Here is an 18,144-nt window from a genome sequence, read left to right as displayed (position 1 = left end):
ACAAGATTTTCAAACCGAAAGGTACAGTTTTATAAAGTATTTATTTTGGTTTAAAAGTATAGAAACCTTACTAGAATGCAGCCCACGAACTGCAGAGGGGGAAACATTTAGGTTGAAAGCCAAATTTCTGATGACAGGTTCCCTTTAAAATCATTCGCACCATACTGCTCAAAGTTACCAGATCATTATTACTATAAAGTGAATGTTATAACAGTAAAATTTAAAGGGAATTTGTCAGCAGGTTTTTGTTATGTAAGATGAAGCCAACATGCTGCAAGGGTTAAAACTTAGGATTCAGGGATGCCTGTCTTGTCACAGTCTGATCTGTTGTTTATAGCTATGTTTGTTTAAGCAACAGGACACTTATCGTTGCAGGACTACAAGTCACTTCCAGGGCAGTCCGACACGCCCCCTCCAGTTATTGACACCTCAGTGTGTATATACAATCTCTATAGTGAGCCTGATGTGGGCTGAGACTCAGTTCTGCTTCATGGCAAAATCTAAACATTCTGATTGTGTCACAACGGCTGCATCCAGTAATGTAAGTGATACATCGTTGGATTCAGGGTCTCTTTGTCTACATTATGTTGCTCTCAGATGAGATTGCAAAAACCTGCTGACAGATTCCCTTTAAGAGACATCAGCGGTATTACTTTTTTTTTTTTGCAATCCAATTCCAATTGGAATCTGTTTTTCCATATTTTTTTGTACATTATAAGATAAAATGACTGGAGCTATTCAAAACTAAAACTTGTCCCACAAAATAAAGCCCTACATGTGCTATTGTACCGCCCCGCTCGGCTGCAGCCGAGCTGCTCGGATCCGGGCTTGTTGGTGGGTGGCTCGAGCGTCTCCGGACCCGGGGTCACTTCGGTCTGAAAGGGTGCTGGCGCTACTTAGGGGAGTGGTAGGTAGGTGTATGGCTGGAGCCGTGTTTGAGTTCGTGACGCCACCCACATGATGTGGTGAAGGTTTAGACACCACCGCTGCAGTTACGGGGCACCCGGGGGAGATGGTGATGCAGCAAGATGTTAACGCCTCCGTGGGCAGGGATGATGGCCCCGGGACCCATTGGGGAGAGTAGCTGGGCGGTGCAGGGCGGTGCGCGGCCGGATGGCACTGTTGTACTCACTGTTATTGTCACACACAAGTCTCTGGTAAACAAAGATGATGGTGGTCGGTGCTCGCAGCCAGCTGCGTCTGGTCCTCCACCCGGTTCGGTGGTCTTTGCCTTTCTCCTGCACCGTGTAGTGTATGTGTAGACTGCCTGCGCTTCAGCGACGGGAGTCCGCTCCCCGGCTTTGTATATGTCGGAGGAGCCCGTTTGCCCGCAGACGCTGGCCCATGGGATCTCTGTGCCTGTGCGGTGGCTTTCTATCCCCCTCGGTGGGCTGTTGTCTTTAGTCGGGACTTGGGTGGGAAAGGACCTATAGTCCAGACTGCAATTAGTGAATTAACTCAGTCCAGTGGATTCTGGACCTGGTTTCAGGGTCTGAGTACCCCCCTGTGTGCTCCAGTTTTCGAGTCGGTTCCCCAGGTCGGTACCGGAGGGCCACTACCCTGTCCCGGTCCACCATGGTTCCACCGAGCTGTCTTCCCGGCTCCTGTAGGCTAGGCCACCGTCTGCCTCCTAGCCAAGGTACCAGGGCTCCGACCCCGGCACCTGTCATTCTGTCACAGGCCTGTACTACTGGCCTGACCTCCTCCACTGCACTCTCAAACTGCACCAAACTGAACTGAACTGTTTCCTGCCTCAGGCCCGCTGAACTCCTCGGTAGGCATGGCCAACTGCTGACTCCGCCCCCTGGTGTGTCCATCAAGCTCTGCGGGAGGTGACTAGGGTTTATGGTTTGGCTGGTGTTACCTTATGTGGGACTGGTGTTGTGCGGGGCGCTATCTGTGACTACCTGACTAGTCCAGGGCGTCACACTATGTTGATGGGTATAAAGATGTTTGGCTCTTGAAAGGCAAGATGTTAACAACAAAGGTGGAAAAATAGCTGTATCTTCAAGGGAATTGTAGATCAACTGAGAACTAGATCGTTGGGGATCTGTGTGATCATGCACAGCAACGTCTCCCCTCTGATGGAGGAAACGCTGGGGAATAAAGGCGTGAATACTGTAGGGTCTTATCCGATGACGAGTGGTACAGACAAAGAGAGATTGCGCTCAGCTGCTGTAGTTCAATGATAAACGGCAATACATGAGTGAAGGAGATGAAGCTGTTGCAGATCCACCTGTGTACACTCCGTACAGGCAATAGCGGAAGGGTAAAGACTTGTTTCTTTCTGTGTTGCTGTTGATAACTTCAGGATGGAAGAGTCCAGGAAACATCAATAGATTATACACGTTTCGCAGCTATCAATCTTCCTGAGGAAGAAGCTGGTTAGCTTAGAACCGTGTAGAATACACCGCATTTGATCTATTGATGTTTTCTGGACTCTTCTACCATGAAGTGTTCAAAAAACATGTTTTTTTTCCTTCCTCTGTCCCCACTGTTGTTATTCAGGCAGAAGAGAGTGGCATAATTTAACCCCCTTATCAATCTTTATTAAATATCTGCTTTTAAATTTATATATACCGTATACTTAAGCTGTTTTTCTTATTTGGATAGTCAGATATTGCCTTAAAACGTATTGTAATGAGGAACAGCTAATAGGAGTTTTGAACGTATAGAAATACAGAAGGGACATTTACATATTTAAGTATTACTAATAAAAAGACATACTGTATGTCTGTCACATTCAGCTCATGGGACCGGAGATGATTGTAGAGAAGGGGCATATAGAAAACAATAATGCATCAACCACTCTGCCTTAAAAGGTACATTTTCCCTCCTGATCACATTTTCATCACTATCGTCGAAATCAGAAAAATAATTTATTAAATTTACATAAGGATTTAGGTTATTCAAGTAATAATCCCTTATCGCCTCTGTAGATTGAACTTTTTCTTTCCTACAGATAAAGGGACTGTTTCCTTGTATTTGGATTATTTTTACATAGAACATGTTTTCTTCAGAGTGTCAAGGTGTTTGTCAGATTCCTTTGATAATAATGCTGCAATATATGATTGTTGCGCTACCCATAGGGGAGCGTGGTAGTGAACCCACAGGACCACATAGGACTGTGGCGGCCGACCCCAGAGAGACTCGGACAAAGCAACAAAAGGTCCCAGGATAGAGTCCAGAGTGCAAGTACAGCCAGCACAGGAACAGTCCTAATACCCGTAGGTATGGCAACGTAGCAATGCACAGCAGATACGACCTGAGCACCAGCAAAGTCCAGTCCAATGTGGAGGTAGATGGTAACACCAAGCAAGGCCTAGATGCTCTAGTAGGAAGGATGTTGACACAGGCGACTCGGTAAGGACCTTCTCTGTCGGTGCTTGATCCGATCCAGCGAGCTAAAGTGGAGTGATCACGGCCAGACAAATGTGGAGCGCAGGGACCCAGATAAGGACTGGAGTAGCAGACAGGCATGATTGGCTCTGAGCGGAGACAAGGTACAGAGATTAGTAACAGGGTTAAACAACGAAGGCAGGGAACAGTGACCTGACAGGAAGCAACGCCACACTAAGGGACAAGAAGACAGGAATCCTTAGATTAGTGACCAGTGCCTGTTGGATGAAGTTCTCCGCAGAACCATAGTTGAGATAGGCCACCTCTGAGAGCCAAGAACTATCCCAAGAGATATGGACGGATACGGTGAGGGGTAGAGAAGGATCATTCTTGCCTAGGGAGGCCTCCATTACCTGACCTAGGCGGAGGAGTTTTCTGGCCTCGGGACAGCAGCAGAGAAGACACTGTCACAGCAGAGACACAAGTTCTTGGCCAATCTCTTACTCTGCCGGATGTTTGCCAGCTTGACACTGTCCACCTCTATTGGCTCCGAGATTGCTGGAACGGAGCACACACTGGCTCAAGGATCCAAGGACATCAGGACAGTGGATACTGGGCATAAAGGCCTCCTCTCTCGGACTCTCTCACGAGCACGTTCCAGAAAGCGCAGGTCAATCTGAACGGCCAAGCTAATGAGGTCGTCCAGAGGGGTAGATAAAGCGCGACCAGCCAACCGGTCCTTTATCGTACCAGATAGGCCTCGCCAGAACACTCTGACCAATGACTCATTGGACCACTGCAGCTCAGAAGATAGGGTGCGGAACCTTATTGCATATTGACCTATGGTGAGGTCCCCTTGCTGCTGGTCAAAGAGCGCTTCAGTGGCGGATGCAATGCGGCCAGATTCATCAAATACCATCCAGAAGGTCTCCATGAAGTGAGGCAGGTCAAAGACTAGTGGATCAAGCCTCTCCAGATACGGATTGACCCAGTCCAAGGCCTCGGCCTCTGGGTGTGAACCCAGAAAGGCCACTTTGGCGGCATCGGTAGGAAACTGCTGCAGCAGAAGACAGAAGTATAACAGGCACTGATTGAGAAATCCATGCCAAAGCTTCGGATCCCCTCCGTACCATGGAGGTCTGCTAAGACGTGGGATCGGAGAGCCGACCAGGATGGGCTCTCGCATAACAGAATGCTCTGGCCATAGACTCTGCTGAATGCGGGCAGCTCTCCCATATACAGCTGGATTTATCCTCGACGTCTGCCCATGGACTCCGCTTTTTGTGGGCAGCTTTCCCATGGACAGTTGGACTTGTTCCCTCGTCTGGCCAATTGAAATGCTCTCTTTCTTTATTTTTTTTTCTTTTGGGGCCTGCAGGAGAGGGGGGTGTAAAAAGGGGGGAAACTGTAGCGCCTACTTCCCTAATTTGCCGGAGTTCCTTTGAATTCTGGCGCAGTGACCTTGGTCTTCCTATGCACCCAGGCTTCATAAGAAGGAGGACAAAGATGGCTGAAAGAGGAATTGCCAGTACCAGAGAACGGAGACACCCATCCGACCAGTCTGCACCGCACCGGCCCTTAGGTGAATATTATAAAATGATTTTTACATTCTACACAGCGGCCTGGGCTCTTGTATATTGCATGTTAGAATGCTGAATATATGAGGCCACTGGTGGTGGCCGCAGCTTATAATCGCCAAATCTGGTGACCGGTTCCCTTTAAAGGGAACCGGTCACCAGAATTTTCGCTATTAAACTAAAAGAATCCCCTTCTGCAGCTCCTGGGCTGCATTCTAGAAAGGTTCATCTTGCTACCGGCCCCCCTTTCACACCTACGGTAAATAACTTTATAAAATATTACCTTTTCCTATAGTAATGAGGCCCGGGGGGCGGACTGTATTTCGTCTGTTATCCCCCCTCCTACCGCTGTTCGCCGTTCCCCAGTGTTCATTTACATAGATGAGGTCGCCGCCCTCATGTTCCACAGTGCTCCTGAAGTCTCGCGCATGCGCAGTGGCAGTATCGCGGGACTGAGCACTGTTTTCAAATTGCGAGCATCGGTGATGTTAATGCACAGGCGCGAGATTATGGGTCGCGCTGTGAATGTCATCACCAGCGTCATCCAAGTACCCGCCCATAATCTCGTGCCCGCGCTTTTACCTCTGCCTCTACCGTTAAGCGCTCAGTCCCGTGATAGTGCCACTGCGCATGCGCGAGACTTCAGGAGCACTGTGGAACATGAGGCCTCATCTATGTAAATGAACACTGGGGGATGGCGAACAGCGGCAGGAGGGGGGATAACAGACGAAATACAGCCCGTCCCCGTGGCCAGCAAACCTCATTACCATAGCAAAAGGTAATATTTTATAAAGTTGTTATTTAGGTCTGAAAGGGGGGCCAGTAGTAAGATGAACATTTCTAGAATGCAGCCCATGAGCTGCAGAAGGGGATTCTTTTAGTTTAATAGCGAAAAATCTGGTTACCGGTTCCCTTTAAGATTTGATTATCACCAATGACTGGATATCGCAGTTTTTCACTCAAAAATGTGCTAAACAGTCTTAAGGTAAGTAGTTTACACACATATATGGATCCTCCATGTACATACATGTGGTTCTACTCCATAAACGTCGTACACATGAGCATGGCTCTGTAGCAATATGTATATGTTGAATGGCCTCTAGGGGTCTCACTACTTGTATGTGTTCACCACAAGCAAGTGGGAACTCGCTGGTACTGCAGATAGAGTGCAGGCAGCAGAGGGAGATGTAATGGCTGACAACACCACGCCTCTGCCTCTGCCACGTGCCGCGAGACACGTATTTTCCCTGTGTGTTGCGTGTGGTAAGTACGTGTCTCCGGTACGTGCGGTCCACGTGTGTTCTCCGTGTGCTATCCGCGATAACACATGGAGAACCGGTAATTTGCATACTCACATGGTAGATGCTGCTGTCCAGAGTTCTGATCTTTGGCTCCAGCCCCGCCCACTCCCCGCTGATGCTGCTTCGGGCCGAGCGGAGGGGCGGAGATTAGAGCCCGTGACAGCACGCCCACCTCCTTAACACGCTCATAATGAGCGGCGGTTGACAGCAACTGTTTGGAGCGGAAGATTCTGCATAGCTGGTGGAGGTGAGTATGTGTTTTTTTTTTATTTTAAAATAATGACACGTGTTTCTCCGGTGCGTGTCACACGGGACCGCATTCATACTACATCCGTGTGGTACGGGTGCGGGCCGTGTGACACCCGTGCTGCCGGAGAAAACGTGGACATGTCAGCGTGCGAAACACACGGACACACATAAGTACGGAACGGACACACGTTCTGTTCCAAAATATTTACGTGTGTCCAAACAATTATGAAATCATATGACCACGTGTGTACGTGCCTCCGGTACGTGAAAAAACTGCCAAACACTTACCGGAGGCACGAACGTGTGACAGAGGCCTAATAAAGAGCCTGAATATCTCCACTGAGTGTGATTACTGAGAGACACAGCAAACAGAACATGGTGGCAGCTGGGCACAGAACCTTCATGTGACGCACCTGCAAATCCTCAGAGCTTGTGTGTGAGACTGGGACTGTACAGAACATCATAGCAACTGTGAGTACAGATTACCTGTCATTACTACAAGATGGAGAATGGTCTGAAGCCCCCTCAGAAACTGAATGTCTCATCATGTAATCTATCCCAGACATGGAGACACTGGAAAGAGGAGTTTACTCTGTATGTGGATCTGACAGTGGCCCCCGGTGATGACAAACGTAAAGTAAAGCTGTTTTATTACTTAATTGGGGAAAAAGGCAGAGAACTAGCCCAGACCTTACTGCCAGACACAGACCACCTCGTCATAGCAGACATTGTGGAGGCATTTGATAAACACTGTGACCCCAAAAGAAGTGAGACTATGGAGAGATACAAGTTTTTCACAAGACAGCAGGCGGATGGTGAAATTGTAGACAGATATGTAACAGAGCTGAGGACATTGGCTGCAACATGTCGCTTTGGGGAAATCAGAAATAGCCTCATAAGAGACAGAATTGTATGTGGCATTATGGACACTCGTCTCAGAGAAAGGTTACTCAGAGAGGAAGAGCTGACCTCAGAGAGATGCATGCAAATCTGCAGGGCTGCAGAGCTGACAAAGCACAGCCTGAAGATGATGGCAGGCACCAGTGATAATGATGATGATAAGGTGCATGCAGTATCTATGAAAGGAAAGACAAGACCAAGCTCCCCTATAAGCATGATCCACTGCAAATATTGTGGTAAGAGACATGAGAGAGACAAGACCAAGTGTGCGGCATATGGCGAAACCTGCAGGTTATGTGGCAAAAATAATCATTTCTCATCTGTCTGCAGGCTGGGAACAAGCAAACAGCATAGACAGGTCCACACTGTGACACCAGACACTGACAGTGCAGAGGACATTACATGGCTACAGCTGCAACCTGCAACAGAGAATGTCAATGTAATCAGGCAGCCAGTAGTCAAGGATGCCAAGCAGCTCTATGCAACCTTCCTGTTGGATGAGAAGCCCATTAGATTTCAGCTGGATTTTGGAGCAAGCTGTAATGTAATTCCAAGTGCTCTGCTGAACAAACAGGTTTCCATTGAGCCAACGGACAAGGTACTAGTGATGTACAACAAAAGTGTTCTGAAACCTATGGGGGCATGTAAGCTCAAAATACGGAACCCATGTAACAGGAAAAGTTACAGAGTTGAATTTACCGTGCTGCATGGTGGGAACCATGTACCAATACTGGGAGTAAAGGGTACTTTACAAGCTGCGATATCGCTATCGATATCGCTAGCGAGCGTACCCGACCCCGTCGGTTGTGCGACACGGGCAAATCGCTGCCCATGGCGCACAACATCGCTTACACCCGTCACATGGACTTACCTGCAACGTCACTCTGGCCAGCGGACCGCCTACTTTCTAAGGGGGCGGTTCGTGCGGCGTCACAGCGACGTCACAAGGCAGCCGTCCAATAGAAGCGGAAGGGCGGAGATGAGCGGGTGGAATATCCCGCCCACCTCCTTCCTTCCTTCTTTTCCAGTAGACGCAGGTAGGAGATGGCAGTCGTTCCTGCGGTGTCACACGTAGCGATGTGTGGTGCCGCAGGAACGACGAACAACATCGTACCTGCAGCAGCAACGATATTATGAAAAGGAGCGACGTGTCAACGATCAACGATTTTTTACGTTTTTGCGATCGTTGATCCTTGGTGTCACACGCTGCGATGTCGCTAACGGCGCCGGATGTGCGTCACTAACGACGTGACCCCGACGATATATCGTTAGCGATGTTGCAGCGTGTAAAGCACCCAGTGCAGGCAATGGACTTAATCAGGGGTCCCCAAACTACGGCCCGCGGGCCGCATACGGCCCCCGGAGTCCATTTACCCGGCCCGTGTCACAATTTCCTTGTGTTATTTCAATTGTAAGCGCACAGGCACTTACAATTGAAATAACCCACCGAGTGCTACACGGGAAGTCTCGTTCCTGTGTAGACTCTCGTCGCTCGTCGTCCGGACCTAAAATGATCACGTCATGATGCACGACGTGCTCATCTAGGCCTTACAGCCGAAGACAGAGGAGCCGGGACTACAGCGCGGGAGCGGCTGCAGTGCTAGGTAAAGTCTATTTTCACTTTTTTTTTACTGGGCATGAAGGAGGATCAGAGAGCTGGATCTATATGGGGGATTGATGGGACCTATATGGGGGAGAGCTGGACATATATGAGGGAGACTGCATGGGACCTATATGGTGGAAGAGCATGGGACCTATATGGGGGAAAGAGCTGGCCCTATATGAGGGAGACTGCATGGGACCTATATGGGGGAGACTGCATGGAACCTATATGGGGGAGACTGCATGGGACCTATATGAGGGAGACTGCATGGGACCTATATGGGGGAGACTGCATGGGACCTATATGGGGGAAGAGCATGGGACCTATATGGGGGAAAGAGCTGGCCCTATATGACGGAGACTGCATGGGACCTATATGGGGGAGACTGCATGGGACCTATATGGGAGAGACTGCATGGGACCTATATGAGGGAGACTGCATGGGACCTATATGGGGGAGACTGCATGGGACCTATATGAAGGAGACTGCATGGGATCTATATGGGGAGACTGCATGGGACCTATATGGGGGAGACTGCATGGGACCTATATGGGGGAAAGAACTGGCCCTATATGAGGGAGACTGCATGGGACCTATATGGGGGACACTGCATGGGACCTATATGAAGGAGACTGCATGGGACCTATATGGGGGAGACTGCATGGGACCTATATGGGGGAGAGATCATGGGACCTATATGAGGGAAAGAGCTGGACCTATATGGGGGCAGAGTGCTGGACCTATTTGCGGGAAGAGAGAAGCACATTTCAGAGGTGCACTGTGCTGTATTTGGGGAGTACAGTGTATGTAAGTGTTTTAATCTGAGGTACAGTGTGTGCACAGTATTATAGTTGGCATATATTGTTTTTGTAGGGCTGTATTTATATCTATTGGTATTTTACTAATTGCAATTTGGAATCCCTAGGAAACAATGATGTCAAAAAAGAGAAAAATTGACTCGGAGTGTAGGATATTCAATTATTTTCGATTATTTTGAATGTTGTATTCGTTCCCTTTTTGTTTTACTTTAAAATGAGATACGTGTAGTGTGCATAGGGATTTTCATAGTTTTTCTTATAGTCTGGCCCTCCAACGGTCTGAGGGACAGTGAACTGGCCCCCTGTGTAAAAAGTTTGGGGACCCCTGGACTTAATAAAAGTACAGTCGCAGAACATTATGTCTGTTGAAGTTTCCCAGGATATACCAAATCCCAAACTAAATGCAGAGAATTTGGACTTTCAAAAAATAAAAATGTAGTATGCTGATTTATTTGAAGGTGATGGGTGTTTTGAAGGTAAATACAGGCTAGAAATTGATAAAACTGTGCAGCCTACCAGATTACCTACAAGAAGGGTGCCTGTAGCTTTAATGCAACTACTGAAAGTAGAGCTACAAGATTTACAGAAAAGAGGCATGATAGCAGCAGTCCAGAAGAGAACAGATTGGATCAGCAGTTTGGTCATGGTGCAGAAACCATCAGGCAAGTTAAGAATATGCATTGATCCAAAGACACTCAACAAGGCGCTGAAAATAAATCATTACCCGATGCCAACATTGGAGGATGTTCTCCCAGATCTATCAAAGGCTAAAATATTTTCTGTATGTGATGTCAAAAATGGATTCTGTCATGTGGAACTGACTGAAGAATCAAGTTTATTGACAACATTTTCTTCACCATTTGGACGCTATAAATGGCTGAGACTGCCCATGGGACTAAAACCTGCTCCGGAGATGTTCCAGCAGAAATTGATGCAGGCTTTGGAAGGACTTCCTGGAGTAAAAACAATAGCAGATGATATCCTTATAGTGGGAGAAGGCGAAGATATGGAATCTGCAATCAAGGATCATGATCAGAAGATGATACAATTTTTGGACCGATGTAGAGCAAAACAAATAAAGCTGAACGTGGACAAATTCAAACTGAAAATGACTGAAGTTGCATATATTGGACATCTTCTGACCTCAAATAGTGTAAAAGTGGATCAAGAGAAGGTGAGAGCAATTCAAGACTTGCCAACCCCTACTGATGTGTGTGGAATTGTTACGTCACCACTGGAGTCTGCTCCATCGACTTCTGCTCCGATCGCTAGGCGACGCCGTGTTCCTGCCGTGGATGGTGCTGGTGATGGGAGAGGAGTCGATGCCAGTGGCGCCGGTGGGCGCAGGCTCTGTTCATCCACTGGTCTGGGTTTCCTGGGGATCTGCAGTGCCACTGGCTGACTGTAGATGGCGTGTGTCTCCCAGCTGAGCTACCATCATTCAGCTATGGGAAAACACCACACCCTTTTTCCTGCGTGCTCGGTCCTCCTCCTACTCCTCCCTCAAAAGAGTGGAAACTCCACACCATTAAGTCTAGTTTGCTGAAAATTCCCCATGTTGACTGGGCAAATAGTCTGACTTGGTTCCAGAACCTAGCGATTGTCTCACATTCCCATAGTCCATGCAGCATATCCGTTTTCTCTCTTTGACACTTAGGACACCACCTATCCCTACCTGGTACACCACACCCTTTTTAATTCCCCTCCTGTCTGCTGACCTCTGCCAGAGATAGTTCTGAGAATTCTGGCTCCTGTTTCGTCCTGTGATTTCGTGTGCCGATTACCGCTTGTTTCCTGACTACCCTTCTGCCTGCTGTTTTTGTACCTCGCTGCCCGATCCGGTTTTGACCTCTGCTTGTTTCTGATTACGTCTTTGCCTGTCGATTCTGTCCCTGTTCCGCAATTCCTGGTTTGACCCTGCCTGACGACTACTCTCTCAGACTGCAGCCTTCCACAGGCAGTTATCTCCAGGGCCCTGTGTAATTCCAAATCCCTGTATAGGGATTAAAGGGTTTCAGGGTTCTGGGGGTCCTGCTTGGCGAGTGGCTTCCCTCTAGCCTATCCATTACAGCCCATCTGAGTCTGTGGATCCAGGCACGAATACAACGATTTCTGGGCATGGTAAATTATCTCTCCAAGTTTTGCAAGCATCTGTCAGATATGTTTGAGCCACTGAGACAGCTAACCCACAAAGATGTCCTCTGGGAATAGACAGAAAGCCAGGAAACTGCTTTTCGGTCAGTAAAGAAGGCTATTGCAGATGCAGCAACCCTGAAGTATTTCGACCCAGATCGAGAAGTGGTGGTACAATGTGATGCATGGCTCTACATTGCACTTCACTCAAAGCACATAACAACATGCACATGCTGAGGGGCTGATCATGTGACCCACTGACTCCTCCCCTCCATGTGACATCATCACAGGTCCTGTAAGCACAGAACAGTCTAGTGTGAGGCTCTGAAGGTACAGGTATGTGGAAATTCTCCATTGCTGGGGCAGGTGGGATTAATCCCCTCAATGTTGCGCCCATATTCCAGGAGACAGAACGTCTTTTCTTTGATGCAGATGTATGCCTTAGGGTGTGCTCACATAAGCCGTATGACTCGCACGATTATCGCATCGGAACACCCGTCACGGCCACACACTCTCCTGACAGGAGCGGGTCGGCTGCATGTATTTCTATGCAGCTGACACGCTCCTCTCCAGAGAGTGTGCGGCCGCGTTGTGTGATATAATGCGATACTCGTGCGAGTCATACGGCTTATGTGCGCACACCCTTACCGGTATGTGTTCTTAACATTTTGGGTACATATAATTCTAGAAGCTAAAACTAATCTTTTTTTCACAGTAGCACAGCTCTGCAAGGGTAAAATTGTTTGAAAAGTAAGGGGTGATTTTTATATTCTTTTATCGCTGAACTCCATCAAATATAGTTTTTTCACAAATGCTGACTCCATAGGTGCTTAATGACCCACAGCTTTTTTCAGAGCTCGAATTAAATGATTTAGACCTAAGACACACGGCAAGAAAATCGGAGCGAGTTGAATGTGATAAAACATCGCATTCCACTCAGACTATTATTAACCTATGTGCCAGCACCCATGAGCGATTATTTTCTCAGCCCTAATCGAGAAAACAGTCGCAGCATGCTGCGATTGTAATGTGATCCTTGTTTCTCTCGCACCCATTCAAGTCTATGGGGCGAGAGAAAAATCGCACTGCACTCGCGGTACACCGGTGTAATAGCAACGGAGGAGAGAGGGAGATAAATCCCTCCCTCTCCTCCTCAGCGCCGGCCCGCCCCTCCTCAGAATTAGCCGGCCCGCACCCTTGTTATCCAGGTGCCTGCTTGTCGGCTTCAGACGTGCACTGCACATGCTCAGAAGACTCCTGAGGTTCTCAGAAAACTCCTGCTCAGAGCGCGTCTGAAGCTGGCAAGTAAGCACCCGGATAACAAGGCTGCGGGAATGGCAAGTATGCACGAACGGGATCTCAAGGAGTTGACGGTGACGTCGCTTATGTAAATCCATAGGATCATGCCCACAGGGGCGTGATACCACAGAAAGCATGAAATCGCTCACGGGGCGATGCGACGCCCGGGGGACTAGATGCTTTGATCATTTACATAGGGAACATGTAAGTAATAAAACTTTTTTTATACATTAATTTTACACAATATTACAACACAGGGATGGGTAAGAAGTGGTTTCTAGGCCACACATCACCCTGCTTTTAGGTCAGAACGTATATGGGACCTGACAGGTTCCCTTTAAGAAGGTGCTCTAGTGTATTGCAGTGATGTTCCAGGGCCATGGAAAAATGTAACATTGAATACAATGTGAGAGAGTGGAGACTCCCCCCCCCCCAAAAAAAAAAAAATCTGAAAGTTATAAAGTTGTGCTACTGCAAATGATTGTTTTGCTTTTTTTTTAATACAACATTACACCAGTTTTCACTAATTAAAGCAGACACATTCTAGTTAAAATATATTGCACTTAAACAGTCATCACTGCACTAAAATCATAACATTTAGAGCAAGCAGACATCTGCGGTAAAATGATACACGTGGATATACTGCACACGTGCCACGTATACCTCTTTGGGAGGTTTCTCAGTAGGTATATGTTAAATGGCGTGAGAGCAGATCACTTTGTGGTATAGAAAATACCTAGTATTTCCGTCCCTGGTGGGTTGGGTTCCACACAAGAGTCTCCATTGTTGTAAAAGTCCTTAATGATGAGTTCAATATGAGCAACATTTTCTCCGGTAGCGCTCACCCACAAACGGTGTCTCAGTGTGAATCCTCAATGTAGCCTCATTATTGTGTGACTTCACAACAATCATAGAGGAGGCAGGTTGGGCCATACCTACGCGTTTCAGAAGTGAGGCAGCTTCCTTCCTCAGGGATAAGGCAAATGAGTAGATTTAATCCTTTTTAAAGCATTTCCTGCTGTAAATGCACTTTACTGCAATTTCTGTATGGCTACATATATTGGCTCTTAGGCACATTTAAAAGCCAACTAGGGATGACCACTTCGTAAAGATATATAGATTTGAAGAAAAAAAAAATCATAAACCCAAATTTTGCATATCTCTGAAATTAGTGCAAAATACCCACAGCTCATGGATAGAAACTGCGATAGAGATGTAAGTCAACTGCTGCGAGGGACCATGGTGGGGGCAGTGCTGGGGGTGGTGTTGTGTTTTTATGGTACTTTGCACCTTATCTGCATAGATGTGCCGTTCAGGTGCACACAGTTTGATTTTCACATTTTTGCTACAGCACAAGGAAGATTCACTCACACTCTGCCTGAGATCTATGGTAAGTATCCATTTAAACATACTGAATGCTCAAAAATTATTTTCTTCCACCCCAAAATACATGATTCTGGAACAAAGCCTACCTTGTTCTCTTCCACAAGTACACTTTAACACACCACTCCAGTGAGTTGTTTTTTTCTCATTGCTGGAGAGGTTCTTTTAGGCCTAGCACACATGGCAAGTAATACGGAGCTAGTGGAATGCAATAAAAAATCGCATTCCACTCGGACCAATATTACTCTATAGGGCAGCTCCCATGAGCGATTATTCTCTCAGCCCTAATCGGACCGAGAAAACAATCGCAGTATGTTGCGGGTGCAATGCGAGCTTGTTTCACTCACACCCATTCAAGTCTATGGAGCGAGAGAAACATCGCATTGCTCTTGCGTTACACCAGTCAACGGAGGAGAAAGGGAGATAAATCCCTCCCTCCCCAGTGCCGGCACACCCCTCCGCAACACCGCCCCAACCTCCGCAACTGTGGTCTGATCGCACGATCAGACCACAATCGCATGACACTCGGCTCTCGCTGTGCGGCAAGCGTGAGCTGAGTGTCATGCAACAACTCGTACAAATCTCCGTGTGGCCCCAGCCTTAATCTAAATCTTTTGCCGCTTCCCTATACTCACCCTCCGGCATCTTCATCTTCTATCACCGACGCTCACATTAGTCTCTGGCTGTTCGTGATCTGCCTCCTGCTCCAGTGTTTCATGGAGAGGTCTGGAGGTCACAACTCAATGCAGGTCTATGACAACCTCATTGTTACTGTAGTAGACTTGAAATGAAGTCCGTCCATCCATTCAAAAGCTAAGAGGTGGACCTCCAGGCAAAATATGTCAACAAGTTGGCTTATCACAAGGTCTATCACTTCTGGTACAACAAACATGGCAGTGGAGGCGGCTCTTATGCTTAGTAATAGTGAGATCGCAGACATCCATGCAAACTCTATGCGACGCCCATTACATAAGTCTGGATTTGTGACTTTAAAAAGAAAAGGGGAAGAAGTCTTGACTTCAATATCATCATAAGAAGTGACTTGAGTTTGCAAAAAAGTACAAAAAGTGGTCATTAGAAGATTGGAAACGGGTGATTTGAAGCGTTGAGATGAAAGTCCATTAGACTAGGCTCTGATGGGTTCAAATGGGTCTGGAAGAAATAAGGGAAAAATGGTCTAATGGATCTAGAAATTGAAGGAACTGTCAAGTTTGGTGGAGCAAGTCTGATGATATGGGATTGTTCCACAGCCAAAGGCATTGGATACTTGACCAGGAATGTTGGTGGTCTCAATGCTGAGCTATATGTGAGTATTCACAAGAAGTGTTACTTCATACACTCGAGTACTATGGGTATGAAAAGGATGATAGTGTTGCAGCAGGACAACCATCAAAAGTATACGTCAAGATTGGTGAAGAAATGGTTTAAAAACAATTAAGTAGAGGTGCTAGATTGGCCCCCACAGTCCCCAGACCTCAACCAAATCGAACACTTGTGGGTTGACTTAAAAATAATTGATATATTTCCTGAAGAAGAAGTGAAGATACACTTCAAAACGCATAGAATTACACCATCTTTGTTAAACTACTCAGCTGTTTGGACCTTCACTTATTCACAGCAGTGCAGACTTATTCCACAACAATGAAAACTTTGTTTTCTAGAAGCAAAACAGTAACAATGCAGTGACATGACAAGAATCTGCATAACTAATCTTATGCTAAATAGTTACAAGTCAAATTTATGTATGAGATAGCCAAGATGATTGTCTATAAAATGAAGGTAGTCTCACATTGGAAGCTGTAGTGGAAGGTGAGATATGGAGTCTGAAAGTAAAAAATTCAAAACTTTCTTACCCTTTTGCTTGTTATTGTAAATATTTTCTCTGAAATGTCATAACGTTTCACAGAAAATTATCCCTGTCTTCCCTATAATCATTTTGCAAAAGCAATGGAAAGAGCTAGACGAAGGCGGTAGCGGACTAGTCTGGACTCCAGCGGCCAGATCCTCAAAGTATATCTTCTCTGAAACTTCTACTTCCTTCCTGAAGAGACAATTTGCATATTTTCCTGAGGAGCATTGTGGCTATAGGTCCCCTCTCTACTAACATGCCGGATTGGTGTGTCAGTCTCCACAAGAAGAAAAGCTTTCCCCTTAGGGGTACTTTACACGTTGCGACATCGCTAGCATCGGCTAGCGATGCCGAGCGCGATAGTGTCCGCCCCGTCGCACATGCGATATGTGGTGATTGCTGCCGTAGCGAACATTATCGCTACGGCAGCTTCACACGCACATACCTGCTCGGCGACATCGCTGTGACTGCCGACTATCCCTCCTTTAAGGGTGAGGTGCATTCGGCGTCACAGCGACGTCACTAATCGGCCAGCCAATAGAAGCAGAGGGGGGCGGAGATGAGTGGGACATAACATCCCGCCCACCTTCTCCCTTCCGCATTGCCGGTGGACGCAGGTAAGGAGATGTTTGTCGCTCCTGCGAGTTTACACACAGCGATGTGTGCTGCCGCAGGAGCGACAAACAACATCGTACCTGCGGTCGACCCGACATTATGAAAATGACCGACGCTACACAGATCACCGGTTTTCGACGCTTTTGCGATCGTTTATCGGCGCATCTAGGATTTACACGTTGCGATGTCGTTATCAGCGCCGGATGTGCATCACTAACGACGTGACCCTAGCGATATTTCGGAAGCGATGTCGCAACGTAAGGCCCCCCTTAGACTCTGTCTTAGCCTCTCATACAGCCAGATCATATCTCATACTTTGCGCTGACGAGGGTCAATTATGCTGAAACACCGTGTCTGCAAATTGAGGTTCTGATCTGGCATAAATCCTAAATCATATGACAAGGCTCATTAAAGGGTCAATTTTGACTTTTAGGATTATTACTTCCAATAGGTGGCACTAAAGTTCGTCTCATTCCACCCTTAAGAGACAATTTGCTGAAACCCTGGAGTGTTTCAAAGAATAATATACAGTACCTGCCTACATTCATGTAGTCAGAATCTAATTTATGCTGTTGATTGGTTGGGACACATGAATTAGATAACTGCCACATGCACCGATGCCATTCAGCCACTCTGAGCCCCGGATCCCTTGTCTGATCGCAGTCGCTGCAATGGAATATTGCTTGTCACAAGAGCTGTGGGAGACATCGGGCTCAGAGCGGCTGAACATCAATGAGTTAATTATACTTTTTTTTTCTTATTTGATTGTTTTTTAAGTATAAGTTTCTGGTTTTTAATAGTCTGCACTGGGCTAAAATAATAAAATCAGAAGTACCTTACCTCCTGGAGTCCAGCATTGGGTCTCTAACACTGTTAAAGTCTTTATTTACTGGCTGCATTGGTGACGTCACGACCACAGTTCACATCACCACTGCTGGCAATCAGTGATCTCAGCAGCTCTGCCAATATAGCAGTAGTAAAGCACACTGTACTTATGACCGCACTGCTGCAGGCAATAAACAGAGATCGGAGCTGCAGGGGACTCTGAGAGGGTAAGTTTTATGTCCGAATTTAACTA

The 18,144-nt window shown here is 47.0% G+C and overlaps 1 protein-coding gene across 1 annotated transcript in view; it reads left to right on the top strand.

Moving 5' to 3' along the window:
- The window catches only part of LOC142312833 (uncharacterized), a 125,901-nt gene that overhangs the window by 98,916 nt on the left and 8,841 nt on the right, over positions 1–18,144 (top strand). Inside the window, 1 exon segment of the mRNA XM_075351818.1 lies at positions 242–252. Coding sequence (XP_075207933.1) covers positions 242–252 — 11 coding nt within the window.

This window comes from Anomaloglossus baeobatrachus, chromosome 5 (assembly GCF_048569485.1).
Source record: "Anomaloglossus baeobatrachus isolate aAnoBae1 chromosome 5, aAnoBae1.hap1, whole genome shotgun sequence".
NCBI classification, from domain to species: domain Eukaryota; kingdom Metazoa; phylum Chordata; class Amphibia; order Anura; family Aromobatidae; genus Anomaloglossus; species Anomaloglossus baeobatrachus.
This window is presented reverse-complemented; position numbering and strand designations above follow the sequence as displayed.